The 24,580-nt window shown below is 38.7% G+C and overlaps 3 protein-coding genes across 3 annotated transcripts; 1 reads left to right on the forward strand and 2 right to left on the reverse strand.

Moving 5' to 3' along the window:
* Positions 1 to 3: 3 nt before the first annotated feature.
* parp14rs1 (poly(ADP-ribose) polymerase family member 14-related sequence 1) lies at positions 4 to 11,969 on the forward strand. Its single transcript, XM_085766240.1, has 17 exons — positions 4 to 282; positions 370 to 470; positions 905 to 932; positions 1,518 to 1,778; positions 3,562 to 3,786; positions 3,918 to 6,145; positions 7,491 to 7,721; positions 7,892 to 8,113; positions 8,268 to 8,346; positions 8,501 to 8,647; positions 8,899 to 8,961; positions 9,160 to 9,336; positions 9,475 to 9,693; positions 9,800 to 10,414; positions 10,507 to 10,643; positions 10,817 to 10,991; positions 11,171 to 11,969. Exons 1-17 carry the CDS (start codon positions 108 to 110, stop codon positions 11,452 to 11,454), a joined length of 5,367 nt encoding a protein of 1,788 aa, XP_085622366.1. The 5' UTR covers positions 4 to 107; the 3' UTR covers positions 11,455 to 11,969.
* Positions 11,970 to 19,341: 7,372 nt separating this feature from the next.
* On the reverse strand, positions 19,342 to 20,283 carry LOC146964833 (olfactory receptor 6C4-like). The gene has a single exon (XM_085764243.1). It carries the CDS (start codon positions 20,281 to 20,283, stop codon positions 19,342 to 19,344), a length of 942 nt encoding a protein of 313 aa, XP_085620369.1.
* Positions 20,284 to 22,928: 2,645 nt separating this feature from the next.
* On the reverse strand, positions 22,929 to 23,858 carry LOC146964834 (olfactory receptor 6N2-like). The gene has a single exon (XM_085765154.1). It carries the CDS (start codon positions 23,856 to 23,858, stop codon positions 22,929 to 22,931), a length of 930 nt encoding a protein of 309 aa, XP_085621280.1.
* Between the last annotated feature and the right edge of the window lie 722 nt (positions 23,859 to 24,580).

Consider the following 24,580-nt stretch of genomic DNA (forward strand, 5'->3'; position numbering starts at 1 on the left):
TTTCACATGACAACGGCCTCGGAAAATAGCAACGCAACGCCCCTGTTTTCATTTCTGAGGAAACAAAAGTGAAACTAAACAAAGTCAGAGGCTGAGAGTCAGCAGCCATGGCGGACGCGTACTCCTACCGTCTGCTCGTCGAACTCGAAAAAAACAATATACCGAGATTAAAAACCAAGTTAGTCAAATACTTCCAGAGTAGGAAATCTAACGGAGGAGACTGTGAGGTCGAGTATGAGAGCGGCAGCAGGACAGCGACGCTTCGCTTCCGCTTCGAGGAGGGTGAGTGTGGATCTATTTTGTCATGTCTGTCACGTCTGTTACTAGAATCAACCGAGGTCGTTTTAAAGTGTTTTTACTGTCTCACAGACCAGAGAAATGTGTTGGGGAAAGAGGCACATCAGATCTCTTTGGATACGGGTGTGTTGAAGATGACAGTCCGCCTCCCTCCAGATGAGAAAGCAGCACAGGTGAGCTGAGACTCTATGAAGTACAGGGTACATAGTGTTATATGGCCTGTAGGTCAGAGAGCAAGTGAAGGAATCACTTCACTAATTTCAGTAACATTCACGAGTAACATTTCTGTAGCTATTCCTCTGCTTCATGCCTCTCCCCCTAAACAGAATGATCACGCTGTAAATAAAACCATAAAAAGTAGAAAGCTGCCCTGGGACATTCTTTATCATGTGACTCATAAACCCAGGTGTTACTGTGCACTTTGAGGCCTAATCCAGGAAATAAAAAACACAGTGTGTTTTGAAGTGGTACTAATAGCCTACACACTAATTATTTTAATTATATCAGTCTTCAAACGCTGAACCATTGTGCAGAGAGAAACCGGACACACAAGATGCCACAATAGTTATCAATCTTGACTGATATAAGTTTTGTTTCTTCCATACAGGAAGCTCCTCCGGATAAACGTATTAAGTGTAAGTGACACCAACATGTTTGTTTGTTTGTTTTCCACTTTGTGGCATGTTTATTTTTTGGTTACTGAAATACACTTCTCAGAAATAATTTTATGGTAGACAATAATGCCATAAACAGAATTTTTTATCACCATTGTTCATTACACAGTTGTTAAATATATTGAAGTAATAAAGTCAATCTTTGTAAATGGATATTAACACCAAACTGAGGGGAAAAGTCAAAGGTATTCCTCAAACCATTACCTCATGGTTCCTATCCAAACTAAACTCTTACATATATTTCTGTGTTTAAAATATGTTAGTACAGTAGTTGGTATGGTCATTATACCAGGTAGTAGTGTCATTTCAGAGATAACTTAACCAGCACTTGACTCTTACTACTTATCCTAACCACCACATTATATTTTGAAAGTTAAAAAAAAAAGCAATGAATTTAAAAAGAGGTTTTACTTGGTTGGCCTCCGAGTGTGATAAACACTTGGAATGAATTTCCCACAAGTAGAGGTTTTATTCATGCTATTTATATGTTTATCAAACTTCATTGTTAGATGTGTGTTCAGTAACTCAACTTTCATATCTCAACAGCTGAACCTCCAGCAGACAGCGAACAGCCAGGTGCTGAAGAACCCACACCTGCAGCTGAAGTTCAGACGGAGGAAGAAGAGGAACCGTGCTCCACCTCGTCTGTCTTGGGAAATATTCCAGAGTCTTTTGGCAAAGAATTTTTGGAGATGTTGGTGGAGAACGTTTTAAAAGATCTTGACTCTTCATCTGCTTCGCAAGGCTTCACTCTGGAGGTCATCCCTGCCATCTCCTCCGCTGTCGTTACTTTCCAGACTGGAAAAGGTACACAATTCAGTTTATGTGTTCATGTGCATTTGTGTTTGTGCGTGTGCATGTGGTAAAAGCATGACTTAGACCAGCAGTTACCAAACTTTTAAGGCCCCTAGGTGCACCTCCTTCTACTTTCCAACCTAGCTGTCGCACCCCCAATGCCACAGTAAAAAAAAAAAAAAACGGCAGTAGTATTTATCAACTTGACTTTGGGTACTTTTTTTATTATTATTAGAATGTTTTTAATTAAGGTTTAAAAATGATTTTCTTGAATTTTACTAAAAATCCCATTTGATATAATATGAGTTATTTATTTATTAGTAAAATATAGCACCATAGCATTGCCATTACCCTTTTCATGTCACACACCACCTAGCAGCAGCTCGTGCACTACAGGGGGTGCATGCGCCACAACTTGGGAATCCCTGACTTAGGTAAATGATTCTCTTTTACAATCAGTCAGGGACACAACACGATTGTGGTGATTTATAGCATTTAGAAATAATTTTTAAAAAATAGAAGTAAAGGTATATGAGATAACAAATTTATGACAGCAAAAAAAAGATAGATTACTGACCAAATTTGATTGATGATTAGTGCAATGAGACATATACTATAATAATAATATGAAGGGATACCCCATTTGATCAGCCACCAGTGATTTTCATGAAAACATGTGATTGGTAGATTGGAATAATGCATCTGGTCACTGATCAACTTAAAATCTATCACCCGTGGTTAATATTCTGGTGGTTTGTGTGCTAGTCCTGCCTTCCATCTTGTTCAGTGCACATGGCAGACCAACAAAACAAAGTATGTTGTGTGGAATGCATTGCATTTCAGTCCACCTCCCTGCAGAATTTCAAACAAAGGCTCCAGTCCTATCTGATGAACCAAACTCATACCTGACTGCAAATGTCCGTTCTCCTTGCACTATAAGGATTTGGCTGAACTCAAGTATGCTTTGGAATACGTGTAGCCTACAGTAGCACATTTCCATGGTCGCTAGACACCTCTATGCGCGCACACACACACACACACACACACACACACATGAATTTAGCTATGTTCTGTATTGTGATTTTTAAATTACTCTTGTTTCCTGATATGATACTTTTAAGTTTTCTTTGTTGTGTTTATTGTTGTGGTCTTCTGTTTCTTGTTTTTATGAGGTGAGATTTCCTTTATAAACCTTTCTTTAATCTCACCTGCACATCTGGTTTGCTGTATTTATGCTGTTTTGCTTGCTTGTAAAATTGTGCAAATTAATTAATAACAATAATTAAAAAAAAATAGAATGTGGAATAAAAATGATCAGTATTGGCTGCAACTTGGCAGTTCTCTCTCACAGATTATAGATATTGGTGGCCAAACATAGTGATTACTGCATCCCCACTAATTTGGATTAGACTAATAAATTAACACCTAAAATAAATCTGCAGTTAAGATTCCTACAGTTTACCAGATCACTTGTAGGCAGCACAGATAAGGAATGCCAAACAAATCTTCACCCTGACCTAGACAATAAAAAGTCCTTACGATTAACCGGAAAAATATGTGTCAGATGTATATATGCCAAATTACTTTTGTTGATACACTGTGCCCTGACAAAACACCATAAAAAACGACTTCTCATCAAGAGATTAACTAACATCGAACCAGTGAACAAAGTTATGTTTAAATTCTATGTTTTTCACCAAATATGAATCCACAAGTCCTCTTATAAAATGTCTCAGTAAGGCTCTTTATTGTTTATAAGGCAAACTACTTTAACAAATTTTATCTGTCTTCACAGAAAACACAGACTTCCTGAAAAGATGTCCTCAAAACAGAATGTTTACAAAAAAGGGGTTATCAGTCCGACCTCTGGAAGTCACAGAGCAAGTTGTGGTTGAGGACATACAGAACTATAATGAAGATTTCCTCCAAATGTTCTTTGAGAAAGAAGGTGGAGATGTGGAAAATGTCCTGCTTAATGAAGCGGAACAGTCTGCCGTCATCACTTTTAAAGACCATAAAGGTAGGGCAATTACCATACATGTTCAATATTACAGTGTCAGTATATAGGTATGTAGTTTGATAAAGCAGTGATTATTATCACCATTGTATGAATTACACAATATGACAGGTGTGTGTTTTTTTTTCTTCTAGCTGTTCAGAAAATCATGAGGAAGAAGCATCATATCAAACAGAAGGAGATCAGAGTTTATCCTTTCTATGAATCTTTGGGGGCTGCCCTCTACGGCAAAGATGAGCCTTCACTAAAACTCCCCGCTGCTATCTCTGAACCTGTTGACAGTGCTGTCTGGAGATACCTCACAGTCAATCAGTCAGCAGCAGAGACCATTCACAGAGAATTAGAAAAACACTTCTGTGATGTAAACCTCAGCAAGTCTCCTGTACGATTGAGCCCCACGCCTTCACTGCTTAAGCAAAAAGATGCCAAAGCCATCATCAAACAGTGGAAGGAAACTGTGAAGTCAGCCTTTTCAGATGCTGTGTCAAACTTCAAGTCCCTGACATTTCAGACAGATGTAGAGGTATGGGAAGAGTCTGAGGAGAAGTTTAGACAGACGCTACAGAGTAAGGATGTGGTTGTTGTGCCTGACAAAGCTAGTGGTGTATTAAAAGTGGTTGGCCTTCTGGATGATATCAACAGAGTTGAGCAAGCTCTTAATGAAGTTGTGAACAAGATTGTCAAAAGAGTGCAGAGAGAGAAATTTAGCATAACCCAAGTGATCAAAGTCTCACCATCAATTTTCCACATCCTGTGTCAAGATGGTCTTCAGGACAAGTTGCTACGAGTGTTTCCAGCACTCAAAATATCATACAGGAAAGACAGTCCAGATTTGACAGTAACTGGCTTAAATGATGAGGTTCTTGCAGCAAACAAAGTTATATGTGAAGCAATAGTGGCATTAAAACGAAGGATATTAGAGATAGATGACTATGTCATTGACCTGTTAAAATGTGAAGAACAAGAGGAGCTGACCAATGCCCTCCTTAAAGCTCATGGAATAAATGCAGCATTTGAGATCAGTGGACAGAGGGTGCAGCTCCTTGCTGCCTCAGATGAAGCTCTAATTGATGCTGAAGACCATCTGGGAAAGCTGCTAATGTCTAGAGACATTGGTGTTGAAGACGGTAATGTCCTGGACAAGCCAGAGTGGCAGAAACTGGTCAGTCAGTTAGAGGATGCAAACACTAAGTCCTGCATGAGACTTAAAATCCACACTACTGTTCAACGAGTTGTAGTTTCTGGCCACAAGGACAGTGTCATAAATGTTAGCACTGAGCTTGAAGACTTCTTAAAGCAGAATGCTCATGTTGAGGAAAATATTGTGGTCAAGCCCCATGTCATAGTTAAATATGTTAAAAAATTAAAATCAACTTTTGTGGAGCAAGTCACAGTGTCTTACAAAAATGAAGCCATCTGCCTGAGTGGTTCTAGAGCTGATGTTGCAACTTGCAAGGCCTTGGTTGAAGAGTTGGTCTCTTCGGTGGTCTTTGAAAGTTTAAAGGTCTCCAAGCCTGGAGTCAAGAAGTTCTTCAAAGATAAAGAAACTATGTATGTTTCAACACTGTTGAATGAAACCGACTGCTTGGTCCAACTGGTTGATGAGACTCATGGACAACATGACTTTGCAAAGCCTGTGTATCAGCTTCAGACAGCAGATGGAGTGGAAATAGCTGTTTTCAAGGCAGATATGTGTAGTTACCCAGCACATGCAGTTGTAAATTCTTCCAACCCTGACTTGAAGCATGATGGCGGTCTTTCAGCAGCACTTCTGAAAGCGGCAGGCCGTCAGTTGCAGGATGATTGTGACAAAATAATAAGATCGAAGGGACAGCTCAAGCCTGGAGATTGTGTCATTACTGATGCGACAGGGAAGCTTTGTTGCAAAAAGGTTATCCATGCAGTGGGGCCCACATTTGACCCAAATAAATCTCAGAAGGCTCAGGCACAGTTGAAGAAAGCTGTTAGAGGAAGCTTAGACCTTGCTGAAAAGTACAGCTGCACCTCTGTGGCCCTGCCTGCCATCAGCAGTAACCAAGGCTTTGCTCTTGATTTGTGTGCAATCACCATCATCAAAGCCATAAAAGAATACTTTGATGAAAGATATGATGACAACACTCTGAAGAAGATCCATTTGGTGAACATTGACGATGCTGCTGTTCAGGCTATGGAGAGAGCTGTCAGACTTGAGTTTGGAAGTCATGGTGTAGGTCACTCTCAACAGACTCTTCCTACCAAAGCCACAGTGTCTGTTGTGAAACTTGCTGGACCTGCTGTATCTGATAAAAACTGCTTGGGTCAAGTGAAGACCAAAGAAGGCTTGGAGATCAGTCTTACCAAAGGACAAATCCAGGGTGCCACGGTAATTTGGATATTTTTCTCATAATGTTTGACAAAGAGAAAACAGTTAACATTCCCAAAGAGGGACAACAATAAATTAGAGTATGGACAAATAAAGCAACACTATGTAGATAGCCTAAATATCTCCCCACCAGAATCTCACTCCCCTTACAGGGTGAGTTGGATTTTGTTCAAGCTCAAGTCCAGTCTCCCTACTCTTCTCACCTGCACACCCTGTGCTGGGATGCACGGCCAGTCAGCCTCCCCTCCAGAGCTCTGGTGACACACAAAACTCTGTCTAGGTTCGTGTTCGATCGCTTTCTTGCTTTTCTTTTCCTAGCCTCCTCCAACAAAGCCTCTTTGCTTTCCTTCGGCACCGGCTCCCTCAAAAAATTAAGGTACTGTGCTCCCCCGGGGATGCTTGTAAAGCTATTTGCATTTTTCACGGCAGATTGAGGGTGGGAGGGTTAGAGTTACCCACCCAGGAAACTTGCAGAGTGCAGTTGCAGTTGGCGCAATCCCACTCCGGCTGCAGCGGCAGCACGATTGATCCTATTAAAGGGATAGTTTACCCAAAATTCAAATTTCACTCATTATCTACTCACCCTCATGTCGACTAAGGGCTGGGAGAATTTTCAGAGTCCTCCTTGCCTTCTCTGAGTTATGGGGGGGGGGGTCCGCGCAGCAGTATTTGTCCATATAATGGTTGTGAATGGAGCTCACTTTTCTTCGTCCAAAAAGACACACCAAAAAACATCCAAATACCTCCATACTGCTCGTCTGTAATGTCCCTCTTGTATTGAAGCCCCGACATGAGAAATTGTTCCGCTGGTGACACAGGAAGTGCAGTGAACTGAGACACTGGGAGCTTCCGCTACAAACAAGCTTAAAATATAGACTTATTTAATTTTTTTCGGAACAAATTCTCATGTCGGGGCTTCAATACAAGAGGGACATTACAGACGAGCAGTATGGAGGTATTTGGATGTTTTTTGGTGTGTCTTTTTGGACGAAGAAAAGTGAGCCCCATTCACAACCATTATGACAAATACTGCTGCGCGGTCCCCCGTAACTCCGAGAAGGCACGGAGAACTCTGAAAATTCTCCCAGCCCGGGTGAGTAGATAATGAGTTAAATTTAAATTTTGGGTGAACTATCCCTTTAACTGTTTTTCCACTATTTCAAAGAGTTTAGAAACATTATTTTAAGGCCCAGAAATTACATAGTGTTGCTTTAATCGCAAATTATGTCCCTAACTAGAGAAACCTCTTAATAGGAGGTTGGAGCTTGAATGGTCTCATTTCTATACCTCAATAAAAGATGTAAAATGAATATGCAACTGATACAATTCTGTTACTATTTCTTAGACTGAGGTGACCGTGAATACTGTATTTGAAGATCTAAGACTGAACAAAGGAGCAGTTTCAAATGCCATCTTCAGTGCAGCAGGACCCAATCTACAGCAGCTGGTAGATGCTAAGAATGCCAGTGGAAACATTGGTGAGATCATTGTTACTGACGGCTGCAACCTGAAGAGCAAACACGTCTTTCATGCAGTTACACCTCATTGGGACAAAGGACAAGGCACAGCTGAAACGGTAAACAGATATAATACATCTATTATGATGTGTTGTAAAAATATAAAATGGCTTCCCCTTACCGTTGTGTGCACAGTTTAACATTGAAGGATCATAGCTTAGTTGTAGAGGCTTGGAAATCAATATCTTGCTCCTAGATCTTGATGGCATGTTTATGCTTTAACTTACAGATCTTGAGTGCCATTTTCAAGGACTGCTTAGAGAAAGCAGAGGGTACTGGTCTGACTTCCATATCCTTCCCTGCCATCGGCACTGGGAACCTGGGTTTCCCAAGGGACATTGTGGCATCTTTGATCTTCAATGAAATCTCTGCGTTTAGCAGTAAGAAACAACCTCAGCACCTGAAGAAGGTTGTTATCGTCCTTTACCCTGCAGATACACAAACTATCCAGGTAATTACACAAAAGAAACTTATAGAAAGAGGTAGTATCATTGATGTCCATGTCTCTGTTTTTGTTATATTTTCCTGGATCTAGACATATTCATAGTATTTATGAGTGTGTTAGAAGATAAAATGTCTTTTATTCTTTCTGATTCTGTCCACAGGTTTTTAGTGATGAATTTAAGAAGAATTTCCCCACTGCCTCAGGTGCTCCAGTGTCAACAAGTTCTCCACAAAGTCTGAGTAGGCAACAGTTCTCAACATTTCTTTGTGCAATTACAATTTAATGCTGAAACCAACACTGAATTAGTTGACCAACAAATTCATAACCAATACTGAATCATTTTGTGATCAAATAAAGCTGAACTAATCCATCACTTGTGTCTGCTGCCACAAGGTCCCTTCTCTAAAGTTGTCTCGAGCTCAGGAATGCATGAAACCAAAATGGGGAGAGTGGCTATACAGGTGGTCACAGGAGACATCACCAAGGAGACAAGTGATGTGATTGTCAACTCCTCCAATGATACATTCTCTCTTAAATCAGGTAAAAGAAAATGGACCACTTCATTATAATTTCATTTATATCAATACATAAGACTAAATTTGATTTTAGCTCATTATTTAGGCCTAAATATACATTTTAACACACTGAATAGGTAGTGGATAATATTTTAAAAGTAACATTAAAAAAGTTATATGACAGATAATTTATGTATAATATATTTTCAATATATTTGGTTTTGTTTATTATTATGTTATGCTCTATGTAATATTCAATATTGTTTCCTTCTCTAGGAGTATCCAAGGCTATTCTGGATGCAGCTGGTCAGGCTGTTGAAGCAGAGTGCCAAACTCTTGGTAAGGAAACATTTATGCTTTTATCACACTGTAATTCAGTCTTGACATCAGCCACTGTATCAAGATGTCCTTGCTTGGTAATAAATAGCTGTTAACACTTTTGTACTGCAGTGCATATCATTACCAGATGGTGTAGAAAATAAAAGTGACCTAAATTCACATGTACATGTGCTTTTGGCTGTCATGGTTGACATTTAGGTGCTCAGCCCAACCAAGGCTTGATAATGACCCAGCCAGGTAACCTCCAGTGTAAGAAGATCCTGCACCTGGTTGGACAGACTGACCCTATAAAAGTCAATACGGTTGTGAAAGATGCTCTCGAAATGTGTGTGAAAAACTCATACACTTCTGTCTCCTTCCCTGCCATTGGCACAGGTAAGATCTATCAACAGAGTTAAGTTCATGTTCATGTGCACAATATTTCACAGTCTACCTTCATTTTGATTATGTCTTCATGCACTGCTGTAGATTTGGATTATTGCGAGTGTCTAAATTTTCATTGTAATTTTTTAGGTCAAGGCAATGTAAAGGCAAGGCAGGTGGCAGATGCAGTGATGGATGCAGTGATTGATGTGTTGAGCCAGTACCCTACTGCACCGCTGAAGACAATCCGGGTAGTCATTTTCCAACCCCCGATGCTAAAAGATTTCTATGACAGTATGCATCAAAGAGAAGGGACTGAATCTAAAGCTGAACCCAAGAATAAAGCCGGGCTCCTTGGGAAAATCAAAGGTGAGTACAGAGAAGGGAATGATTTTGGTGTTCATGATACTCAATCCTTAATCGTATTCAAATGTTTTATCTAGTTTAATGTAGAGATTGATGTTTGTTCTTTTAGCTTTCTTTATTGGTGACGCTGCCAGCAAGTCACAGAAAGAAGGAGATTTTGTCAATGAGGCTCAGAAAATAGATCCAGCTTGCTTCCACATCTGTGGAGACTCACAGACTAAAGTAGACAAAGCCAAACAGTGGATCAATGACCTACTAAACAAAGAGCAAGACGTACACACAATTTCAGAAGATGCCATCCTTAGACTCACTACTGCAGACCACCAGCGCATTGTTGACATGCAGAAGACCATGGGTGTGAGCATAAGGATTGAAAGCAAGAAGAGCAAAGCTACAATGACTATTGAGGGATTCACCAAGGATGTACTGAAAGCCACCAGGGAGATCCAAAACATGCTGACAAAGGCAAGAGACGAGGAGGAGCTGACAAAGAAGGTGGAGGTGACAAGCACAATGGCAGAGTGGCAGTACCAACAGCAAGGTCTCCAGTTTCAGAGTTTTGATTCAATGACCAACTACCACCTTGAGCAAGCATTGAAAAATAATGCACCAAATGTAAAAGTCAAAGTCAATGGACAAGACTACACTGTCACCATGCCACGTGGACCGGCCACTGATAGCCAAGGACAGACCCTGCAGATAAAGAGAATCGATAAGTTGAAAGGTATTCTACTAGTAGATGGAGACTTTTCATTGTTGAAATTTGTTAAAGTTCTGTTCCTATGATAAAAACTAAATTGTTTTTTTTGCTACTAGATGATGATTTTCCTGAGAACTGGGATGCTATGCCACCCAGCACTTTGTGTCATGCTGTTACCATCCAGACTGGAACAGCAGAGTACAATGAAATCCAGACTCTGTTCCAGGCCTCATGCAGACTGACCATTATTAAGGTAGTCCACATTTAACATACTCTGTATTTAGTGCATAATGTTTTAAATCCAGCTACTAGCACATGCCTTAGTAGAAAGTTTGTCATGAAGTCACTAACTCCCTTCTCTTGCATGTAAGAACTCAGCCACTTTATTCTGCATGAAGTTTAAGTTGCACTTTCCCCTCCTCATAGATTGAGAGGATCCAGAACCCTGTATTGTGGAAGACCCTCCAGATCAAGAAGCATGAGATGGATCAGAGAAACGGTCATCAAAACAACGAGAGACGTCTCTTTCATGGCACCTGCCACACCACTGTGAACCACATCAACCATCACGGCTTCAACAGGAGCTACGCGGGAAAGAATGGTGAGAAGTTTATGGTGACAATATCAGACCATGTTCAAAATTATTTTTCCAGTTGGATCTCAATGAATGTTAACAACACCACAGTTATTCAATTCTCTTCCTTGATATTTGCTAAGGAAATTGCAGCTCATACCTCATAAATAAATTAAATGACTTTCTGTTGTCATCTTCATTTTCAGCTGCTTGTTATGGCAATGGCACATACTTTGCTGTCAATGCCAGTTACTCTGCTTCAAATACCTACTCCAGGCCAAACCAAAATGGTGAGAAGTGCATGTATCTCTGCCGGGTGCTAACAGGAGATTTTGCTCTTGGGCAACAAGGCATGAAGGTACCACCAGCCAAGGGCTCCAACACCATTGATAAGTACGACAGCGTTGTGGACAATGTGTCCACCCCCAGCATGTTCATTGTCTTCCATGACACCCAGGCTTGTCCTGAATATTTGATTACCTTCAAGTGACACAACTATGCCATAAGATAATAACAAATGCCTTATATTTTACACTGCCTTCTAAACTTAAAATTCTCTGCTTATTCTCAGCTGGTTAAAGTGTTTGCTCTTCAATATACTTATGCAATTTGTTAAAATGTACAATGAATATAACAGTCAGGGTAAGGTGAGTTGTGTTAATTATGTTGTGATTTAACACAACTGGTATTAGTAATGATCACAAACATCAGGTACAGTAGTAGTAATCACATCGACATAGTGCCTTGAAAATGTCTCTTTATATTATGGCAGGGATTCAGCAGGTAAAAGGAGGATTTCTTTGCTATCACACAGTTCTTTCTACCTGTTTGTTTACTGCATTGAACATTTTGCACAGAGTGATGAGACTGATGGAAATGGTCAGCTCTTCTCCAGGTTGTCATGTTAATAGTGAAAGGTCATCTGTGTGTGTGTAAATCAGGTAGCTACTTGATCAACTTTAATTTTGAAAGGACATTTTAAATTTAAATGTTATTCCAATAAATAAACTCATGCCAATAAAAGTTAATACAAGCACACTGATATGTTGACTGTTTTCTTGATATTTTATTGAAATTTAAATTAATTACTCAAGCATTGTTTTTGTTCCATTCTGACAGCATATGTTAAATTCCCATTGTCAAAGGAAACATTTTTTTTTACTTTGACACATGAACAAAAATAGTCTAAACAGAAAAACCAATGAAAGAGCCTGATTTTAACTCTGTAAACCAGGTGTATCACATTTACGTTCAAGCATAAACCCAGTGCTTCATTCATGAGATTCTCAATTTTACTATTATAAAACTATTCATGTTTAGTCTTTCACTCTTTCATTTTTGAGACATCACATAAAAAACAGGAAATATTGACAATTTTGAAATCTGAAATCATATGAACTACTTTTAAAGTGTTTATTCAAAAGCACTTTTGTTGAAATTTATGGAAAAAGTAAGTGTAAATTAAAGGTTAGACTTTGTTTCCGCAGAGCTCAGAAGTGTGTAGATCATAAACTTTTTCATGCCCTTGCCTTGATATCAGATTTCTCTCTGGAACTTGAATTTGAACTTTGATGTGCTCATTTGTCTGCATTACAATGTTTGTGAATGATTTGCAGGTGAGACAACGTCACAGTCAAATAGCGCTCTACAGAACTCTCTGGTTACACCTGCAGGTCATACAGGATTTCTCATGTTGTAGCCATGATAAGAAGTGTTCAGATCTTTGTTTATTGACCATACAATCCATGCTTTTGGAAGACTGGGTTATTTTGTCCATGTATGTAAATGTGTGTATAAAATAATACTTATTTCTAAAGTTATTTTTTATTTAATTTACACACACAGTAGCCTATAATAATAATAATAATTAAAGCCGCAAGCGGTGATGATCAGGCCCTCACGAGTCGCAACCCCATGCCACTGCGGACCTGAGGCATGCGGGGGCTGTGGCGAGAAGCGAGAACGGAGAAAAAACCTGGCAGGAGTGAAGAAACGCAATGTTTTGTTCATCCACCATGGGGCAGTAACCAGACGTGGGCAGATGGGCTCAGGGCAGGACCTTCATCACACACGTGAAGTTTCGAGCAAATTGGACAATGCATGAAGGAGTTATGACAAGTTGATGGTTCATCCACCAGGGGGCAATGACCAAATGTCATCAGGTGCGTCCAGGGTCAGTTCCTTATCACATGTGAAGTTTCGAGCAAATCGGACAAAGTATAAAGGAGTTATGACAAGTTGATTGTTCATCCACCAGGGGGCAGTAACCATATGGGGTGAGGCATGTTCAGGGTCAGTCCCTCATCACACATGTGAAGTTTTGAGCAAATCGGACAAAGCATGAGGGAGTTATGACAAGTTGATGGTTCATCCACCAGGCGTGGTAGGAGCTAGAGCACTGGAAAAGAGAGTTTTATTTTAATAGAAAATCTTAGAACTATAACATATGCATCAGTAAATCAGTAAACAATCACTGCTGCTGCAGGATTAAAATTGAAATTTCCATTGATATTAATCTGAAGTTCTGAACACTTCCTAAGTTAAAACATTAGTGGTCTGTTTAAAAATCAATATCAACTTGTTTTCTTTGCATTATTTGAGGTCTGAAAACACTGCATCTTTTTTTGTTATTTTTACCAGTTGTAATTTTTGAGAGAAATTGTTATCAGTAGTTTATAGAATGAAACACAAACGTTCATTTTACCTAGAGTGCCTATAGGCACTCTACTTTTACCCAAACACACACATTGGGGCGGAGCGGCCACCCCTGGTCACTCTCTGGTCACTCTCTGGCCACCCCCATGGCTGGGGCATAATTTGACAAAAAACGGCTCTGCGCGCGGAACTAAAGCCGTTTCCGCACGGACGCATTTCACTGCAGCACACAACAAACATACCGCGGGGGCAGAGCAGAGGAGCAGAGCAGGAGCAGCCAGTTTGTCATAATACGCTGTCGCCAAGCAAGGACACCTTTGGAGGTAAGTTTTCTATGATCACTTTGGTCGGTTCTGGTCGAGTTTTCTTACTTGTTGACTGTGACTTTACTCCAGTTCTGAAGCATTTCAGACACATAGTCTGGTAGTCTCCTTGTGGTACATTAGCGAATGGAGAGTCTGCTCTGACTGTCCTCATTTACGTTACATTAGCCTATATTGTGTGTATTTTGTGATTTTAGACAAGTCTTTTGCACTTAAAAAAATAGACATCATTATACCATTGATTAATCACCAGCTGCAATGTTTTTCCCTCCACACATTCAGCACATAATATCTTTTAATAGTGACTTGCATGCTGCTACTCTCTGCAGCAGCGCAGCATGAGCATAAACACTCAAATAACGATATTCGTGTGGTAACTTAATGTATTTTGCTGCTCTCCTTACCTGTCAGGCAAAATGAAAAGAAAAATTGCCTGCTACTTCAGTAGAAAGACAGGGAATGTTGAAAGGAGGGACAGTGGTGAGGACAGACAGGAACAGGATGAGAACACAGACCCTGTAGCTACTGCACACTGTGACTGCCTGCCGTTTCTGCCTTTTGTATCACCTATAATATAGTAATGATGTTTGATAAAATCATTAAGACTTACTGACAGTTTCAACATTTGTGTTTCAGACACTGTCACCACAGAACCCATGCAGGGCTCATCACAAGGTAGGTATGCCCACAGCTACTGTTTACTTTATGTATTGCAATTAATCATTACATTCTAAGTAACAATGCTTGGTAGTATAATTTAAACCCGACATGACCAAATCCTCCTATTAATATTTTATCGTGTGTGTGGTTCAACTGACGAGATTTGGACGGACCAGGAAGAGGAGCTTCGAGAAGCTTCCGCTACAAACAAGCTTAAAATATAGACTTATTTAATTTTTTTCGGGACAATTACGCAATTTGGGGCTTCAGCACAAGACGGACATTACATACGAGCAGCATGGAGGTATTTGGATGTTTTTTGGTGTGTGTTTTTTTACGAAGAGCTCTGGTGTCCCTTTGCAACCGTTATATGGACATGCACTGCTACGCCAAGACCCCCTGTAACTCAGAGAAGGGACGGTGGACTCTGAAACTTCTTCCAGCCCTTAGTCAACATGAGGGTGGGATAATGAGCGAAATATCATTCTAGGGTGAACTATCCCTTTAAGTGAGAGCCGGGTTCCTGCCATGCTCCTCAAAGCTGCTTAGTGCCAGTGAAGGCGATACAGACCTCATTCAACCTGTTGTAAGTCGATGTACCATCACAAAAGTTATGAAAATATTATATGAAGGTTGAAAAGTTCCTTAGTGTTGGTTTAAAATTAATAATTTATTTATTGAGGTATGATATGAATTTATGGTACATGTATAAGTGAGAGATATGTAGTATGCACATATGTTTTGATCTATTTTTATGTCGTTAAATGTATGTTTTGTTTGTAGATGTATGTTGTTGAATATGTTACGTTTTTTGTTGTTGTTGTTGTTGTTGTTGTTGTTGTTGTTGTTAAATTATTCCACCAATAAAGATGGTGGAATTTCTGATGACTGATTAAGGGGCCTAACATGTTGACACAAAGCAGGTTGGGTCCATGGACACATAATTGTTGAATTGTGAGTTGTTGTTCACTGGATGAGTAAGCAGATGTGCAGATGTTCACAAATTAAGGTGAAAATAAGGCCACTTAAAGTAACATGCCGACATGTGTGATGTGCATGTAAAACAAGTCATGCATGAAGACCTGGAAATTGCAGTCTGAGCATAGTTATATCTTTTATTCATATATGGCACATGTATTTTCAGAACATTTTTAGTTGTCCAAAAAATGGCATGGCTAAGGATTTGAAATATTAATATGTGACAAATATACAATATTAGAGTTCCCTATTAGAGGTTGTTTAGAGGCTGCATTCCGCTGCCCCGTAGACGCGCGTTACTATACTGATACGCGGCTCTCGGCTGGATCTAATTTCGTCGGAACGACTTGTAATGACACCAAATCTGGGTGAGTAAATGATCGTATTTTATGATAGAAATAAGGTCCAGATTGTAAAAAAAAAAAAAAAAGGCAATTCCCCTGTCACATCAAGAGTTTCACATTACAGACAGTAGGTCAGAACTGTTTGCTTTGCAAACTTTTCGAATGTTTAGGCCACTATTGTATTTTCAAGACAAGCAGCTAGAATATTCCCTGTGAGTAGTGCTATGTCAGGACAGACTGGGCCGGACTTCTAGTCAGATGAATATATGCACACTAATATTTCATCATTGTTCCAAATGGTTTCACTGTGGGTCATGGATATCCCACATTTGGTCATTTTCTTTTTTTTTTCACTCGAACATCCCTCTTGCCCACCCAATCCAAGCTTAAGGGAAAAACATTTGTCTAATGGAAATATAGGCTAGAACAGACTCAAAATTCACCAACCCTTATTATGAACGCCAGGTGATTTTCACACAAAACCCGCCCTATTCTGTCTGTGATTGGTCATTGTTGTTTGTGTTTTCAGAACTGCACTCAAACAGTTAGTTCACACAGCACCTAGGTCTGTTAATTGTCTCCTCAGTCTCTGCTGCACCTGTCCTGTTGGGGTCTAAACTCAGCACACTTATCTCTCCATCAGTATTTCACTGCAGGAGTTGCCCCAGTTTGTTCCATTCTGGGTTCAATTTCGGTCAATGTATTTTCTTCTCTCATCATTATGATCACTTATATGGGTTGTTGATAAATAAGAAGTAAAAAATCATTTTTTGTAAAACACATTTTTTGAAGAAAAAAAATATTCATGTAGTTCGAAATCTGATATTTGAGATAAGTGATCACTAACTTTTTCATCCCAGAGGGTTGGTGGTTCGAATCCCGCTCTGCCCCAGTCGCTGTCGTAGTGTCCTTGGGCAAGACACCTTACCCACCTTACCTCGAGTGAATGCGTATGAATGATCATGGTGGTGGTCGGAGGGGCCGCACATTGGCAGCCACGCTTCCGTCAGTCTGCCTACACGTAGCTTACCACCACCGGTGTGAATGTGTATGAATGAATAATATGTGTCCTATGGTGTGATGTAAAAAAAAATTAAGAAAAAAAAAACTTCAACACTACACAAATAGCATGAGACAGATTTATCTTAATTATGAGACACTTATTTTCATAAAGTGTTACCTATTTAATGAGAAATTATGAATAACATGATTTTTTCCCCATGACTTGTTGACCGTTTTCAATAAATGCAATGAATGTGAGTCAAACTTTTCAAAACTGTTGAAAAAATTAAAATAATCCAAGGTGAATGATGATAATTATATGCCCTAATGCAATACTCAACCATTTTTTAGTATATTTTCGACATACAAATACATTTTTGCTCCTTTTATGTGTGTTACACCATAGGACATTATGTCACACTAAAGGCCAGAAACAGTCAGTAAAGAGAAATTGAGAGATTTTACATTGAAATATTTTTCATATAACTGAAAGAATATTCTTTTTTTTTACAAACAATATCAAACATATTTTTAAACAAAGCAAAAAATAATAGTTTTCACCTAACTAATGTAGCCTACAGATTTTCAGCAAAAACAGAAAATATTTAAATTAATGTAGCTACTGCATTTAAAAACACTGAAAATGGCCAAGGTAAGAAAAATTGTTTAAAAAAAATCTTATTTAATTGTTTAAAGCAGAAGTAAGCGATCCGGTCGTTTTGGCTAATGCTGCATTCCAGGCAGGCTTTTGAAACCATAAATTACAGCTTCAAGTCACGACTTATGACTTTGTAGCGTTCCAGGCAACCCACTCGTGTTTTTCCGACCTGTTTTACCTGTGAAAGTCACTATAACGGCCACTCGTAACTTCCGACCCGTGAACTCGTACCAGATCGAACTGGTCCTACGACTTCACAGGTCGGAAAAACACGAGTTACGAGTTGCCTTGAACGCACCATAACGTCTTGTCAGCCGATGGAGTTAGCAGCCCCCGCCCTCGTCATGGATCTATTGGTCCTCGTCCCTGCACACACAGCCCTTCATGCCGTTCTCTCTCCTCATTGGATAAAACTTGTAGGATACGAGAAAAGTTTTCTCCTCGGCTCAAAGCAGAGCAGAGTGACTGACAGACCCGTGTTTCGGTCCAAACACTCTATGTAAGTGATTCCCGTCGGAAGATATTAAGACTTATATTAACACAAAAATACCGCTTACTTCTGCTTTAAATAAAGTTGTTTGTGGAATTGCCCGATTTAAAATCAGAATAAGGTGTCACACTGAAGGACGTGGTTTTCTGTGACCGAATGTATCAGTTCTTATGTATTTAGAAATATATGGATGAAAAAAGTGATTGCCATTTATTAAAATAAGCACTTGCACTTGTAAGTTATTTATAAACATTTTATGCTTTTAAAAAAAACTTATAAAAGTTGTAATTAGTTTAATTATGCATAATTTTGAGATTTGACTCAAAAATGTAAAAAATCTAATAACAAAGCAGTTTTTATAACAGGTCCATGTACAAATGAATGTTTAACCATTTACTGTATTTTACATGGCAGAGTTTTCAATGGTTGATGATGTACCCTTGGAATTATTTATGACCAGCTGGACTTCTGATTTAGTGCAAATAAACATGATGTTTGCACACATTTAACATTTAATTTGGTTTGGTTTTGTTCAAATTAAGATGCTTCAATTATAATGAGAGTAATAATTATATTCTACAGGGTTAATAAATCAATGTCTCATATTTCCTTACAGTTACATCAACATAACTTCAGTATTTGATTGTGCTGCAGCCTCTACACTCAGTCCTGATTACGGTGAGATTCTTGATCAACCGTCTTTCTTTTCTACATTCTCTATTTGTGTTTGCTGTTTCTTATCACCTGCCAGTGAGAGTTGATTTTAAATAAATGTGAAGTAAAACAGGAAATGGATCACAAAAAAAAAAAAAATAGTCAGCAACTTATGCATCATCAAATCTAAACCACAGCAGGAAAATGTTGATTGATTTATTGACAGCATTCTTTTATTATGTGAGTGGTACTTTAATATTGTGTTATTCTGAATGATGGTAAACATATACAGTACATTGGTCCATGACTTATCTACAGCAATCTACATATCCACAATAATTAACACAATAATGGTCACATTTACCAGGCAAATCACAAAATAACAAAAAAAGCAAGAGCAAATAGACTCTGAAGTGTACTGAGCTATTTGACCCTGATAAAGTAGGGAGAGTAATCACTGAAATGTTATCCATCTTGCAGTTTGCTCTTACATTATTAAAGAAAGATGTCCAGTGTTGCATCTACTCAGTCATAACAAACAAAAAGGTGTTTATTAATGTCAGATTGTCTAATAACCAAAATGATCTGGACATTTTCCCTAAGTCAAATGCAATCACACCTTTAGTCGAAGATCCAACCCTCTTCTATGAACAAAATCAAGAATTCTGTTTCTTATTTGTGTCAGTATGAACCCATATATGAGTGGGTTGATGATGGGAGGAATAAAGAGAAATATCATTGCCATAAAATTCTGGACACTTTGTGGTAACTGTTTTGAGCTAAATCGCATGTACAACAAATCAAAAAGCAAACATACCACTACAACAATTAACGAGGCTAAATGTGGAAGACATGTCTGCAAAAACTTAGTTCTGTCCGCTTTGGATCTCAGACACGTTTTGATAAGGTACGCATAAGACCAAACAACAACCATAACATGGCCAAAATAGAAAGTATAATTAAAAGCTGGAATAATAAGGTTTGCAATAGAGGTAGAACATGCAATATTAGAAATTAACCAATTGACACAGTAAATCTTTGGTATGTGCGAGCCACATAACCTTGATAATGATGTTGTTATTGTGCTCATGAACAGCAAATAAAAGGGAACAAGCCAAGCTACAAACACAAACGCACAAACTCTTTGTGTAGTCATCACAGAATGATAAACCAGAGGTTTACAAATAGCCACATATCTGTCAAAAGACATGAGAGTTAGAATAGAGAAATCAGCACAAGCTGATGAGTGAAGCACAAAACCCTGCAGAAGACATCCAGCATAAGAGATGACATGAGTAGGAGACAAAAGATCAAAGAGGAACTTTGGATAAAAACCTGCTGCCCCGTACAGTGAATTGATGCACAGATTACAGAGGAAGATGTACATGGGCTCATGAAGGTTTTTATCCACAATAATTATTACAGTGATGGTCAAATTTACCAGCCAAATCACACAGTAACACAACAAAGTGAGGACGAAGAGAGTGACTCTGAAGCGTGATGTGCCATTTAACCCTGACAGAGTTAACATTGTAATCACTGAAACGTTATCCATCACAAAATGTTACACTTTATCCTTTAAAAATAAGGAGTCAGATGGGTTCAATTGTATTTCTGGGAGGGAAAAAAATGGGCCTCCAGCTCTGTGTTTAATCATCCTTTACATGAGGACTATATTTTGCCATGGAATAAACTGCTGGAGAAAAAATAAGGTCCAAAACACGGCCAATTGCTATCAGGGACCCTTTTTTTCTAACAAGTACAAAATAACAGTCTCAGTAAGTCAGAAAAATTCATTAAAGTATCTGAATAATTTCTTTAAAATGGCTGGGATGTACAGAGTTTGGTGCTGTAGAGTTTATCCCAAAAAATGGACATAAACCCGAGCCTGTTCTAGACCAGACAGAGTTGTCGCCTTTTGTGTCTCTCTTTTTATCTGAAGAGAAAGTGCTACCTCTTAACCCGTTTAATCCCACCGGCAACAATTGTTGCCAGTCATTTCTTCTAACTTCTGGAAGCTCTAAAACTGCTGTTTTAGCTTTGGGCATCTAATGCAAGTTTTAAAATGAAATTATATGCTGTTTACTCTAAATTGTATCAATTTCATGTAAATAGTGCAAAAGGTCACATGACCAGGCCTCTTTACTTCCTGCTTGCAACTCTTGGGGGAGATGTCTGCCTCAAACGTGTACATGAGGAAGTAAATAAAATACTTTAATTAACAGATATAACTGACATTTTTTGTACATATATTCTTTAAAGGGTCTACTACTGATATGTAATGAGAATTATATGCCTGCATGCATATTTTGATCATAAGGAGAGTAGATGTAAGCACGGCAACAATTGTTGCCGCTAGCATAACACATAGTCACATAGCGTTATACTAGATGTCAAAGGTTTTAGCTGTTTATTCTATTAATCTTGTGTTTTTTTCTACACAGCTTAAAAATATCAGAGGTCTTGGATCTTCTAGACCTAAAAAGACCCCAAAGTGATGTGTGTTGTGTGTGTGTGTGTGTGTGTGTTGTGACATGGTTACCAGCCACATCCAATATACCAGATTTTGTGACGGTCCAACTGCAGTAGGCTATACAAACTAAACCCGGACCCTGTTGATTTGATCTGCTGATGTATCCTTCTCTGAGGGAGCTCGCTGTTGAAATGCCAAATGCCTATTCAATGCAAACCAAAGGAAGGCACTTGATTGGAGCATGGATGAGTTGCTGACTTTTCATGGGATTCTGCTCACATATGGATTTTATTATTATTATTACTATTAGTAGTAGTAGTAGAAGTAGTGGTAATAATAGTATTATGGCAAGCATGACAGCAGTCAGTTTATCAGGGGCAAACCAATCTGGTCTGTAGTTGTGGAGCCTTGTTTCACCCACAGTGTGCATGTTTTACATGGAGCTCTATTGTGGAGTCCACACACATCCGCCTAAAAGTAGCCTATAGGACAGGGCCCAGGTGTAGTCCTTGGTCAAGGTAAACAAGCAGAAGTTCCTCTAGGATGCACATTTGTACATGCCTTGTTAAAATATGTTTCACATGTTAGTGTCAGTTTTAATTTTTTATATGTGTAAATAGGTCAAATTATAGAATTTGTGAAAATTTAGACTATGCAGTTTCCCACCGGCAACAATTGTTGCCGAGTATAAAACCTACATTTTCACTAACAAAACCAACATGAAATGAAAAAAAAACATACATATTATGTGTTAGGGAGGTCCAAGGAGTGAAATGTATGCACTTATTTTGCAGGGAAAAATTTGGGATTAAACGGGTTAATTCAAATGAGGGGAGTTCCTTATTTCTGCCACCAGCTGATTTGAAAATGTAAATCTAACCTACGGTAATCAGAACTCACTGACTCTTCTAATAAAACACTGCATACAGCATTTAAAATATCCTGTGTGTGGTTTTCCCAGTAGGCGATGTCTATGCTTGGCTTTTCCTTTATTTGTTTGTCATAATATTTGATGGCATACTACATGTCACCTCTCAAAATAATATAGTTTATTGTTTGTTTGTTTTTTGTCGTTTTTTGGGGGGGTTGCTGTAGAGTGAATTAAATTATTAAAAAGTTCAAAATTAATTTAAAATTAATAATTTATTTATTGAGGTATGATATGAATTTATGGTACATGTATAAGTGAGAGATATGTAGTATGCACATACTGATTATATGTTTTGATCTATTTTTATGTCGTTAAATGTATGTTTTGTTTGTAGATGTATGTTGTTGAATATGTGAATTGTTGTTCACTGGATGAGTAAGCAGATGTGCAGATGTTCACAAATTAAGGTGAAAATAAGGCCACTTAAAGTAACATGCCAACATGTGTGATGTGCATGTAAAACAAGTCATGCATGAAGACCTGGAAGTTGCAGTCTGAGCATAGTTATATCTTTTATTCATGTGTGGCACATGTATTTTCAGAACATTTTTAGTTGTCCAAAAAATGGCATGGCTAAGGATTTGCAATATTAATATGTGACAAATATACAAAATGTACAGTCATTTGATGTAATTTTTATTTCAACATTTTATCACATAATTTGCATTGGAGTATTAGAAGTAATTTCATTCAAAATGTATCATGCAACACTCTCACAGTCAGGTTACTATTTGCAGAACATCTTGAATCTCTCCTCTCTCTTAGAGATATAGGCAGATAGAGGCTTTCAAACTGATTATTGCTTATTCCTTGATAAGATCCTTAAAGTGTGTCTTCTGATTTCAGGTAACTTGAGTCCATACACAATGGGATTCATAGCTGGAGGAATGACAACAAACTCCAGTGATAAAATCACAGCTACAACTGGGTTTATCTCTTCAAGATTATACCGGCTTAAGGCAATATCACAGAATCCTGTGATGGAGTAAATCACAAATGAAACTATGTGAGGCAGACAGCTCTGTAATACTTTGCCTTTGAATTCTGCTGATTTCCTCCAGCATACAGCTACTATTCGTAAATAGGTGTAGAGGACGTAAAAGAGGGGAAGGAAAACTGTGGCTATGGTCAAAAGCATACCGACTGCATTATTGACAGCAGTGGTCACACATGATAATTTTACAACATTCCAGTTGGCACAAAACACTTTTTGTATCTCATTGCTACATAAGGGAAGCCTGGCCGACAGGGAAATGCATGCAGTAAGAACAAGACCTGGAAAAACCCAAGCAATAACTGCCAAGTTCATAACAGTTTTACGGTTCATCTTTCTGTTATAATGCAAAGGATGACAAACAGCCACATATCGATCATAAGCCATGATGCCAAGAATGGTCAGTTCACAGGAAGCATAGGTGTAAATGACATAGATCTGAGTGAAACAAGCAGGACGAGAGATTAAATGAGTGTCAGACAGAAGGTCCATGAGGAACCTGGGGAAGAAACCAGTCGAACCATACAGAGAGTTGAAAGACAAAAATGCAATAAACATATACATGGGCTCATGTAGAGCTCTTTCTCGTGATATCACCACTATGATGACAAGATTAGCAGAGACAATGAAGCTGTAGAGCAACAGGCAAAACACAAAGGCTGGATAGCGGTAGTGTCCAATGTTCATGAACATAGTGAAGTTAAAGTAAAAGGGGAAAGTGTTGTTTTCCATCCCACACACACTCAACCAGAGGCAAAGGCTTCACTCGTTTGGTCTTTATTTTAAGATGAACTCTCATTCCTGACAGCATCTGCAAGAAGGAAGGCTTACACTGTTGTGTGATTCATTAAAAATTAAAAAAACTTAAATATAAGCATTGAGACAATAATATGTTATACAGTGTTGGTCATACAGTAGTCTTACTCTACTTACCAGACTAGGTGTTTGTCACCTTGAGGTACACACTACATTTTGCTCTTAGTTAGAGCTGTAGATGCCACAGCTTTAAATAAGAAGGAGGAGGTAGCAGTTTTATCTTGTCTGACTCATGATGCCGTCACTGTTTTCAGGAGAACTCTGACTATTATGTCATCATCATCTAAAGCATCTTAAGATCAATACTTCTGTGAACATAGCTATAATCTTTTTTATGATATGTGGTGATCAATGTAATCACTTGTTTCTAAAACCAAAACAACTATAAAGAGAAACGATGTGGGACAATACACAGTATATGGGTGATCTCTACATATGGTGCTGTTTCCCACTGTCCATTTCAGCTCTCCAGCCTCCCAGCTCCCGAACAGGGGGAACATGTCAGATGGAGCCTGGTTTATCGTCGAGGCCTGACCCCCCCTGAAAAAACTGTCTCATAGGGACAGTGATAGTTCAAAAGCTCAAAAGTGGGCAACTCAGAGTGACACCTTTGTGTTTTTATCACCAGCCAAGGTTTA

This window comes from Trachurus japonicus, chromosome 21, assembly GCF_045865225.1.
Source record: "Trachurus japonicus isolate A0001 chromosome 21, Traja_1.0".
Lineage (NCBI taxonomy): Eukaryota > Metazoa > Chordata > Actinopteri > Carangiformes > Carangidae > Trachurus > Trachurus japonicus.